The sequence below is a fragment of the Pisolithus orientalis genome, assembly GCF_024613125.1.
Source record: "Pisolithus orientalis strain OTSU chromosome Unknown F5J12scaffold_57, whole genome shotgun sequence".
Taxonomy (NCBI): Eukaryota; Fungi; Basidiomycota; class Agaricomycetes; order Boletales; family Pisolithaceae; genus Pisolithus; species Pisolithus orientalis.
Window position 1 is genome coordinate 186,328 of NW_026260838.1, and position 11,097 is coordinate 197,424.

The following is an 11,097-nucleotide window of genomic DNA, read 5'->3' on the forward strand; positions in this document are numbered from 1 at the left end:
CCCATCCATGGAGGAGCACGCGCAGGCACCGTGGCCAGGAGGCAACTAAGTGCATCAAATTAGAAACAGGGATTCGACGATGACGATTGTGTGGCACAAAAGGTCAGAACATTGGCTAGTGAAGGGGAGTGATGTACATCTATCTTGAAACAACCACTTACCACCCAGTCCTGGGCCGCGGACAACGAAGGTACACTGGGACCAGTAACGGTTCATCCGAAGAGACGGAGCGGTGATAGACTTCGTAAAACATATGTCGCCGGGGTTCTAGTCAATGGCAAGGAGGCTTGACGAGCAAATACGGGGATCGAGGTGCACGCTTGTGGGTTGAAATGCGTGAGATCTCGAGACGGCGAGCCATGCCATTGCAGGTCACTTGGATACCTATGAATTTGGGCTTGTTTCGTTTACCAATCCGCGCTAACAACGTATTGCTACCTCGGTGACTCCAGTAAACAAGCGAACAGAAGACAAGACATAATACATACGACGCAGAGAAAAGTTGACGAACAAGAACAAGGCGGAGCTGCGGCGGCACGTGACAACTTGCGGACTGTCGTCACGTGTCTCCTACAAAAGCTGCTGCCACCCTCCAGCGAAACTGAACGACTAACGATGACATCAACACCCGCAACGCCCACTCGCCGCTCCAAACGCTACCAGCCCCTCATTACAAACCTTCCGCCTACTGCATGGTACGACACCTCCACTTTCTGGACTCACTCCGAACCGTGCTATACGCGTCCAAGTGCACCCGAAGATTATGAGGCGTTGAGAGAGGAAGACGACAGTTGGGAACTGAAGGAGGGCGCATTGACGAGATTCTACGAGTCTTTTACGCGCGTCGTCTCGGGGAAGCCTGGTTCGTCCTCGGTCTCGGGAAGGAGGAAGCCGCGGTCCTCTGTGCGCGGACAATCTGGACGTGGGGCGAACGAGAAGGAAGTGTATAATGTGGGTGATACGGTCTGTGTCCGGACGGGTTTGATGTCGAAAGGGTTGAGTGTTGGCGTTATTGTGGCAATGTGGGATTTACGGGTGGTAGATAGTCGTGGTTATGGCCCTGAGGAAGATCCCGATGATGACGACGATGAGGAACGTAGTGAAGATGAAGGTGGCGGAAAGGGAGACATACACGCGAAAAGGATGTTCGTCAGGATACACTGGTTTCAGAGACCTTCGGAGCTGCCCAGCGTACGGGCTAAGAGGGACCATTATGAGGTGCGTCTTCCCGTGTTAAGCTTGATTGTGCATCCCGTATACATCATCTATCGACGTAGAATGAAGTTTATTACACCCTCAATGCACAAGCCATTCTCCCTCCTTCAAGTGTAGTTTGTCTCAGTACAGTCTCCACCATCCCTCCTCCTCCCAGTTCCAATTCCAAATCCGGAGACTTGTCCCAACCAACTATCCCTCGTACATCACAATCTCGAGGTACGCATTCTCTCGCTACCGCCAACCAAGAAAGCACCACGTTCTACTGCCGCTCCGCGATCGACTCGAGGAAAGGCATCTACTATGAATTCGATTGGGAGGAGAGAAGATCGCTAGCACTTTCCCAGCCTGTCGATGAGCAAGCCAGTGGGAGACCTTGGTTTGTGCCTATTGAAACCACATCTGGACGACGCACGCATCTCGCCCAGACTCAAACGAAACGGCGGCAGCGAAGGCACGCGCCTCAGCAGACGGAGAGCGATGTGAACTCAGAGTACCAAGGGTCTTCTGTAAGTAGGGAGGACGACAAAGACGAAGATCTATTCTCGGCCACCGGGGCCGAATCTGAGGAAGATATTGTAGTGTTAATATCGGACTCAGACATTGACGACGTCCCAAGAACCCCACGAAAACGGAGACGTACCACCGCTGCTTCCCCCTCGAAATCGCCACGTACACCACGAAAAAAGGCTCGTACTGCACGTCTTGCCGCACCGACCCCTCACTCCAAAGCTGCTTTACGCGCACGGGCCCGGACAAGGAAGACACTTACCGTCCGTCTCCCACCCCCTGATTTGACGCGGGAACATGATCGGGAATTGAAAAAGTTCCCCCCAGACCCGTGGTTACGCGCGATGCACGTGTTACATGTAGCAGCGAGACCGGATATATTGCCTTGTAGAGAGGAAGAGTTCCATCGAGTACTGAGAACAGTGGAGGAGTTGTTGGAAGAGGGAAGTGGAGGGTGTGTTTGTAAGTCGCTGTTCCTTCGAATGAAGGATGGCGAGTGGCTAATGCGGCAGTTTGGGGTGATGCGAAGATATTTCTGGCGTACCCGGGACGGGTAAAACGGCCACCGTACATGCCGTCGTGAGGGAACTCAAACGCATGGCAGAGAACAACGTCCGTTTATCTCATCTTCTCCGTTCCTTGTTTCCTCTGACATATATGGTGCTGAATATGGATAGGAGACCAACCCGTTCACGTACGTTGAAATTAACGGACTCAAAATTCCAGAACCATCAGCAGCGTACAATTTACTATGGGAGATTGTGTCTGGACACGATCTCGCTAAGGATGGTCATCTGAGAGCTAGTGCTAGGGAAGCCCTCAAGCGGCTTAACAAGCACTTTACGGCGGGGATTAGAGCGGGACCGGGTGGTCATGCTTGGTACGTCGGTTCCTTTCTTACCGCCAACTGGTTTTTTTTTCTGAGACATTCTCGCCTCGCGATTTAAAGCGTCGTGTTGATGGATGAATTAGACCAGTTGGTGACAACGAAACAAGACGTGGTATACAATTTCTTTAATTGGCCCACCCTCGTCGGTTCCAAACTGGTCGTTATTGCCGTGGCAAATACGATGGATCTCCCTGAGAGAGTGATGAGTGGGCGTGTGCGAAGTCGACTAGGTAAGTTTTGCTGACCTTTTTGACACCTTTCTCTTGCTCGAAGGCCCCTAGTTGAGTATGAGTGACACGTTCGGTCCAGGCATGATTCGAATCAACTTTCAACCGTACACCACCCCACAACTCGTAGAAATCGTCCGTGCGCGATTAGATACTGCCACTAACTCCCTTCCAAACAGCCACACGCATCCGCCCGCACTCTCACCTGATGCCATCAAACTCGCGTGCATGAAAGTTGCCTCAATAAGCGGAGACGCCCGCCGCGTTCTTGACGTCTGTCGACGCGCAGTTGAACTTGCACATGCAGAAGAGCGATCCGGAGAAGCCAGGGATGTACAGAATGCGCTTGCGGCTTTACAGAGGAGTCCGACGGCGGCATTCGTAAGTACGTGTAGTTTGCATGAAAGGATCATGCTTGCTGCATTGATTCGATGTATAAAACGAGAGGGTGTGGAGGAGGTTAAGTGGGGTGAGGTATGTTTTCTATCTGCGATCCTTCTCCTTTTCAACAAGACTTTGGGGCTGATGACACCCTCAATGGCGTATGTAGATTCAAGCCCAACATCTAACGTACACTCCCGTTCTCGGAGAGGGCGAATCAACGCGCGTACCTCATCACACTCAATTGACCATCGTGTTGGACTCCTTACTCGCCTCACGTGCGATCTTGATGGAGGACGGGCAGCTCGCTGCTCGCAGACCGATCGGCGAGAGACGGGTGATTCTGAACTTGGAACAGACGGAAGTAGAACGCGTACTGGGAGAAATGGGGGGGCAGGCATGGAGGCAAGCGCTTAGCGTCGGCACGTGATATCATATAGATCTATCTCGGCACGTTACACCTACGACACGCTATAACCACAGGGCTGCCGGTGCCACAGGGTGCTCGAAAATGTTAGCGTATTAGTATCTTTCCACCGACTGTCGGAAAAGGATGGAAGCGGAGATATTTATCTCACCAACGTAGAATAGCGTTTGTATAATAAGCGGAGGTATCTGGATTTTTACAGTATCGTGCGTGCCTCGCGTGGGGCCCCGGCCGCCACATGATATCCATGGTTCTCGTGTGCACGTGACTGCAACGATATTACGTATTAGGTCGCGATTATGCTTATCTCCAATCCAGTTTCCTGTTCAGTGCGAGGTGGAGCAGTCAAGGAATAACTTACTGAAAATTTTAAGGCTGTAGGTGTGATAAATTTCGTATACTGCAGCGCTGCCATCCGCATTGTTCGAATCGGAGTGGCGTGTCACTGTCGGGACCCTGTGGTTTTAAGTTCAAGGTCTGGGGAAAAAAAAACTAGCCTTTTCCCTCTGTCGGCCTTGCATCTCGGTGGTTGTATATGAGCACCTGGCTTGACCACAGAGAAAGTGAAACCTAAGGAAACACATATAGGGAAATGTTTGGTAAGTCTCCGATAACTGCCAATCAGACTCGTGGGACCGTTTGTCATCTAAAGTGCAAGAACATAACTTCGCCTTTTATACTCGAACGGTCAGCCAACACCGATTATCGGAGGACGTACACCAGCGCACACTTATCGGCCTGCACTATCCACTTGAATGTCTGCGGATCCGGATAAGGAAGACCAACGGCATTTTGGTTTCAGGTAGGGCAAAGAGTTCGAGATCCGTTGTGTTTCCTCTCTAAGTGCGATCAGCGGGAAGGGTTGACCCCGCACAGGATGATACAAACTGTACCAGACTATACCCTTGATTTATGACATGCCCGTGGTGTTTAGCAGCGAAGCTTATTGATGCCCGTGCTCCAACATAGGGTTCGCCAGGGTTCGACGCACTCCGCAGTCTTTGAACCACATGGCACCACATGGGCACGCCTGTCAAATGACCTCGGTGAATTTTCGGTGAATTTTGTATGTCAGCCTCGGATCGGAAGAACATATTGACCCGGTGTATCATGCCTACTAGCCTACTTGGCGCCCCTAAAATGTCAAACTGCTCTTATGTATACGTGGCTACCAACAGCGGTTCCTGCTGGTTCCTGCCTCAGCCTGTGAACCCATGACTCACTGCTGGCGTGTCCTTTGCTTGTTCCAGAGAAATCACACGGTAACTCCTAAAGTGCCAATTTCGCCCTTGCGGTTGCCACGACACTCGTTATAATTCCAGGTGATTACATATTCCTCGATCTTTTCCGTGTGGAAAGAGCATGCTATGTACTTCAAACTTGAAGCAGACTTCCTTATGCGTGTCATATCGGTTGCGAGCGCAATCCTGATCCCGTTACGTGTGATGTATCAAGACGTCCATGTCGTGGGGAAAAGAAATCAGAATTACTAGTGCATTAGACCCGCCTGTGCGTTAACCAGAGGCCTGTGTGAGGGAGACTGAAGGGATGACGCAGAGATGCGTGTGTCACTTGCTAGTATCAATACGTAGACTCTCAACGGCAGAGAATAAAATTGCAAATTGCAAATTCGCCAAGGGTCCAATGTCGAGGTCTCCAGAAAGTCCACTTCGTGCTGGTGCGTCCTGCGTGGCATGCGCAGCATGAAGGTTCTAGATCAACAGGGATCATGCACTACCGTGGGCAGCATCATCGTGAGTCCAGTGAACCTAGTCCATGCTGTTGCGGAAACGAAAAATAATTTGCCAGCTGAGGATGATTGCGTACATCGGCTAAAACGTGTCGATTTAGGTTGTGAATTTCATGGGGTTATGTCCAATGGGAAGGTAACGATTGCGTGGCGAGTGTCGGTCATAGGAATTAGCACTTAGTCAGGGAAGAAATTTAGTATTTAAGTATACACTGTAGTACTTATCTTTGCAGGAGTATCATTGAAGCGCTACCAGAGGCTCTATAAAGTGCCCACGCGAGCCAATTGGGGATGTCGGAGAACCAGATAGGCTCCTATTTTTTGGGTCATGTTTGTAGGATTTCGCCTGACACTGTCTTCTGTCGCGATCTACGATGTAATCTAGTCAGAACCTTAAGATGTTGCCCCGTCCACGTGGGTCACGCGTGCGCGTCAATGGCACTTGAAGCTGTGCTTACCAGAGTTCAGGTGCAGTAATTTGAACTTTGGGAACTGACCCCCATCAGGGAGAGTTGATGCGGAGGTCGTGCCATGCCGCGAGTGAACCTGAGTTACCTGACTCCAAGGAGGAAGGCGGCATCGGCGCATTTTTCAAGATGGGCGTCCGTCAGCCAATCCTACCGATTCTGTACTGACTCTGCTACGAGGGGGACTATCTCCCGCAAGAGCCAGAACTCTTGTCATGGCAAAATATTTGCCCAGTACGTCAAAAGTAGCGTAGAGTTCGGAACCGACTAGGAGTTTCACCATCAGTAAGACTATTCGACAGGTGGCCACCACTAGATATTACCAAAGCGTGGCCGAGGGTTCAAATCAAACTTTATGTGTGATGAAAAGTCATTGAAAGGAGATTCAGAAAATGCCAAAGTTAGGGATCTGTGAGAAGTTTTTTGTCGTATCGGCAGTGGCCGCACGCTACCCTTCTGGCGCCAGTGGTGAAGCTGTGTCTACCACCCTGCATTTTACGAAGCTACTGCCAGAAACATACCTTGCGGCATTGCCAGTGCGTACTTAATCAAGTCGGCCTTCTGGTCCCCTTCCATTGCTACCTTTCCACCGCCTTCCCCTTCCTCTTATCTTCATGTCGTCACAGGAGGAGGATTACAACGATGGAGGACACCCCACCCTCCCAGAATCAAAGAAGAGACGCGTTCAAAGGGCCTGTGACATATGTAGACGCAAGAAGAGTACGTATCTACCCCCCATGCCCTCACCCTCACCTGCTAACGTGATCTGCCTCCACAGTTCGATGTAAGTACATGTGTTTCCCCACCTCATGGGGGTGCTCACATTGCTGAACATGATGTAGGTGATGGAAGTCAAATGCCAGGAAATAAATGTTCGAACTGCATAGCGTACAGCTTTGAGTGCACCTACCTCGAGGTTGCAAGGGTACTTGTTCTCCTGCCCTTTTCGTAACCTTTTAATTTACCCTTGGCTTGAGCAGAAACGGGGTCCGCCAAAGGGGTTCGTTTATCTGTGACGCACTCATTCACCCGGCTGACCTTGTTCGTGTTCAGCTACGTCGAGAGCCTTGAGAACCGACTGGAGAAAATGGAAAAGCTCCTGCAGAAGGCATGATTTCTGCTTCGTGCCGTTTGCTTGCTTACCTTTTGGGTTAGGTATGCCCAGATGCTGACTTCACTCAAGAGTTAGGTGGTGGTCGGATAGATCGAGATTCATGGACCAAGGGCACGAACAACACCTCACCATCTCTTTTTGCGCAGACTTCGATAGAGGACGTCGTCCAAGAAGACGAAGACTCCATCGCGTCGACCCTTGGAGAGAACTTTGCCTCGCTCACTATGCATCCTAACTCCATGCGTTACTTTGGCAAATCCAGCGGTCCTATGCTCATCCAGAAGGCTATCGATCTCAAGATGGAATATAACGGTGACGACATTCCCGGCACGGAACGACTGAAGGAAGCGGTTCGTCCCGAATTGCGGACCATTAATCCTGTATTTATCACTTTGTTTATTTTCTTTCCATTTTTCGGCTCATAATGCACTCATTATTCAGTGGGAGGAGCGAGCGATGATGATGACAGACCCCGAGTTTGAATTCCCCGATGACGACTTGGGTCTGGCTCTTGTCGATCTCTACTTTGCGCACATGAATCATCTGCTCCCATTGCTTCACCGTCCAACATTCGAGCAGAAGCTGCGGGCCAGGCACCACTTGCGGGACCATGCATTTGGTTCCGTATACCTCCTCGTCTGCGCAAATGGCTCACGGTATTCTTGCGATCCCCGGGTTTTTGTCGAGGGAGGCTTTTCTCACTCAGCTGGTTGGAAGTATTTTGAGCAAGTACCGGTAATCAGAAAGACTCTCCTTGCCCCTCCGGCTCTGGAAGACCTCCAAGTCTACTGTGTACGTCGTCGAACCGGCTCCCCGTGGCACTTGTTCACTTTAATAACTCAGCTGGCTTCTATTTACCTGCAAGGGACCTCAGCGCCCCAAGCTTGCTGGACGATTGTGGGCATTGGTATTCGACTTGCCCAAGATGTCGGAGCACACCGGAAGAAGGTCTACAACACTGCGTTGACTGTCGACGGCGAGCTCTGGAAACGTGCATTCTGGGCCTTGGTTACTGTGGATCGCGTTACGAGCGTCTCTCTCGGCCGCCCCTGTGCAATTCAAGAAGAGGAGTAAGTTACTTCTTGGGGTTTCTCTCCCTCTCTGATAGAGGATCACATAGCTTTGATATCGACCTCCCTGTGGAGTGCGACGACGAATATTGGGAACACCCGGATCCTGAACTGGCTTTCAAACAGCCCGAAAATAAACCATGTACTATATCCTTCTTCATAAATTACCTTAAGCTATATCACATTCAAGCATTCGCTCTGCGGACTATCGTACGTCCTTAATGATCGTCTCATTGCTAGACCCAGCTGATCTAAAGCGGTTGTGGTCAGTACTCCATAAGCAAACACAAAGTTGTTTTTGGTAGCAAAGGTCCTCAGTGGGAAGAACGCGTCGTAGCAGAGCTCGACTCGGCGATGAATAAATGGGTAGATGCTGTTCCTGATCACCTTCGATGGGACCCCAACAGGGATGTCGGCATACCCTTTTTCTCACAGTCATGTGTCCTCTATGCCAGCTACTATCAGCTGCAGATACTCATTCATAGGCCGTTCATCCCCTCGCCTCGGCGGCCGTCAGTGTTATCTTTCCCTTCGTTGGCGATCTGTACAAATGCGGCGCGGTCATGTAGCCATGTGCTTGATATCTACAGAAGACGTTCTAATATACCTCATCCATACTTGACGGTGAGTGGTCGTCCGGATCCCCATTTATATTCGATTCTAGCTGCACGTGCTAGATGCCCGCCTTCACTGCCGGTATCGTTCTTCTACTAAACATCTGGGGCGGCAAGCGATCCGGCCTTTCGACAGATCCAGCGAAAGAGATGGCTGACGTGCACAAGTGTATGGCTTTTCTGCAGATGTGTGAAGAGCGGTGGCATAGTGCAGGTCGTCTCCGGTGCGTTGATGCAGACGTGTCTACAACACGGCTAACTTCGTCTTCCCCACCTTCTAGGGATGTCCTTTGTGAACTGGCATCAGCAGGGGATCTCCCCCCACCACAACCCAGCCCAACAGGTGGAGTCAAACGCGAGCGAGATTCAGACAGCGCAAGCCCTTGCTCAACCCATTCCTCTGCACAGTCTCATGATGGTCCACGCATGATCGCAGGCTCTCGACGTGTCCACAGGACTGGTTCTCCGACGTCTCGGCATTACGCAGCCCCAGTGGCGAACTTGCCAGTATACAGTAATGATCTAGGACGGTTGCCCGTACATGGACACGTCAATTTCTCCGTGCCGGGTTTGCAAACACATGCTCCGCACGGCCACCCAGACTCGTCTACGGGTATGTGGTACCCTCAACATACTATCCATCACCATGCCCCTCCGGATCATCATGTCGGTAGTGCAGAGCACCCATCTACGCAATACGGAGTGTCAGGTGCGGGACCGTACCCTCCAGCTCTACCATCTCATGGACCTCCGGCATCGTACCCCTTGAACGATCATTTGTATGGTGATTCTACGGGCGGGTTTACGTACGATGTTTCGCGACATCATCCTCCTTCGCCACCATCTGGGTTCTATGAAGGTGATGGCTGTGGAGGGGACTCCACCAGCGGTTACCATATGGACTTGGATGCGTCCGATATACATCATCCCCAAGGGCACGCACAACATCGCCCTTCACTTCTGCAGCCGCCGATACTAGGACAGGTTGCCGGAGGCAACTCTCATCATGTCGTGGATCAGGACACAATTGCTATGTGGTCAACTGCACCAAGCGGTTTCGAGTGCGTGTTTCACTTTTGCTTCCGTTAGGTATGGATGGAGTTTACTTTGATTCTTGCACAGGGTCAGCGATTGGGGTCTGTATATAAATAATGTATCGGGTGTCGCTAGCACCCATGCACCCATGTCGAGACATGACCATCGATGTCTGGACAGAAGCTTGACACTGTCCGAGTGAATGGACTCGAGAACACTGTCAAAGCCGTCCATACCCAATGTCGAATGGGTATGTTCTTTGAGCATACATTCTTAACCCTACAGCATACTTGACATGTCTTTATTCGACTGATTCACACTAGTACTGTATCTTTTGGACCTTCCCTCTCTTTCCCGGATCTCTCCGCGTAGCTTAGGTTCTATTGTTTATTACCGGTGCAGCCTCTCCGCATATTGATTTACTACTTCACTTGTCGAAAGTATATATCTGTTGTTTGGACATCCACACCTTTGTCTATCTATCGTAAGATAAATTAGTAGGATAATAGTGCCCCGCAGGTGTAGGGCTCAACCCCAGTGAAAGAATGCTGATTTCAAATACGTTGAGAGTATGATCAATGAGGATCAGTGAAACTTGTGTTTATGTTTTTTTTTTTGTGGGGCAGAGCAGTTTTTCCGATTTCACGTAACGGGTGGTCGTTACTACGTTTCGGGTTTCAAGTTTTCACTGCCAGACGTGTGCGTGATCCGGGGTGGTCCTGCTCAATTTGTCCCGTACAGTTGGTAGAATTGGGCATTGTTTTCCTCAGGGACGTGTACAGCCTGTTTGGGTCAAGCTTTCACCCGGCCTGGGGAGGGTCCGAGTTGTACGGTTGTCAACCACTTTATACCTCGGACGGTGGTACGTATCGCTTTGTGGACTGCCAGTCGCCCGCCGTTTCGACTCGTCTTGAGATACCATTCTAACTAGGACGAGGGATACTTCAAGACCCTCGTTTTGAGAGATGTTGACGAGCTTCCCAGCTCCCGTACTTTCTGTTACGGCGGACGCGGTGAAGGATCTCCAAGGGCACGATGCTCTCACTGGACTGTGGACTCGTGAGTATCCGTCTTCACGCTATGCTTCAACTCGGTTTCTGATTGCTGTGTTTCTTTCTTACATCGTCACCGTACTTCCCAATGCTACTTGATGACGACGACACCCTACCAATTCAGTGTTCACGAAATGCAAAGAGTCCCTTCAGGATGGGCGGAGGCTGGAAAACATCTCCTGGCGATTGTGGCATCGCGAGCTTGCCCAGGCTCAGGCTCAAGCCCGTGGTCAGCAGGGACACTCCTCGTCAGCCTCTGCAACATGCCCTACGGCTTATCAGCCGCTCACCCCCGTGTCGATGACGCCTAATCGGCCGGAGGATTCGGGACGGTCTTCGCCTGCCC

At 51.0% G+C, this 11,097-nt stretch overlaps 3 protein-coding genes across 3 annotated transcripts; all 3 read left to right on the top strand.

Annotated features, from left to right (window-relative positions):
- Window positions 1-615: 615 nt before the first annotated feature.
- On the top strand, window positions 616-3,893 carry F5J12DRAFT_966459 (P-loop containing nucleoside triphosphate hydrolase protein; the record flags this gene model as incomplete). The annotated part of the gene is made up of 7 exons (XM_051750013.1): window positions 616-1,218; window positions 1,278-2,187; window positions 2,255-2,337; window positions 2,403-2,605; window positions 2,675-2,844; window positions 2,924-3,315; window positions 3,392-3,893. 7 exons carry the CDS (start codon window positions 616-618, stop codon window positions 3,650-3,652), a joined length of 2,622 nt encoding a protein of 873 aa, XP_051595329.1. The 3' UTR covers window positions 3,653-3,893.
- A 2,375-nt stretch (window positions 3,894-6,268) lies between these two features.
- Window positions 6,269-10,365, top strand: F5J12DRAFT_862539 (fungal-specific transcription factor domain-containing protein). Its single transcript, XM_051746926.1, has 13 exons — window positions 6,269-6,586; window positions 6,645-6,650; window positions 6,709-6,791; window positions 6,847-6,866; window positions 6,920-6,974; window positions 7,022-7,360; window positions 7,422-7,772; window positions 7,824-8,050; window positions 8,101-8,260; window positions 8,321-8,674; window positions 8,728-8,888; window positions 8,946-9,725; window positions 9,787-10,365. Exons 1-13 carry the CDS (start codon window positions 6,481-6,483, stop codon window positions 9,899-9,901), a joined length of 2,757 nt encoding a protein of 918 aa, XP_051595330.1. The 5' UTR covers window positions 6,269-6,480; the 3' UTR covers window positions 9,902-10,365.
- Window positions 10,366-10,664: 299 nt separating this feature from the next.
- F5J12DRAFT_681966 (uncharacterized protein) lies at window positions 10,665-10,964 on the top strand (the record flags this gene model as incomplete). The annotated part of the gene is made up of 2 exons (XM_051740262.1): window positions 10,665-10,758; window positions 10,876-10,964. Coding segments are annotated over 2 exons (183 nt in total), but the record flags the coding sequence as incomplete, so codon positions are not given.
- Between the last annotated feature and the right edge of the window lie 133 nt (window positions 10,965-11,097).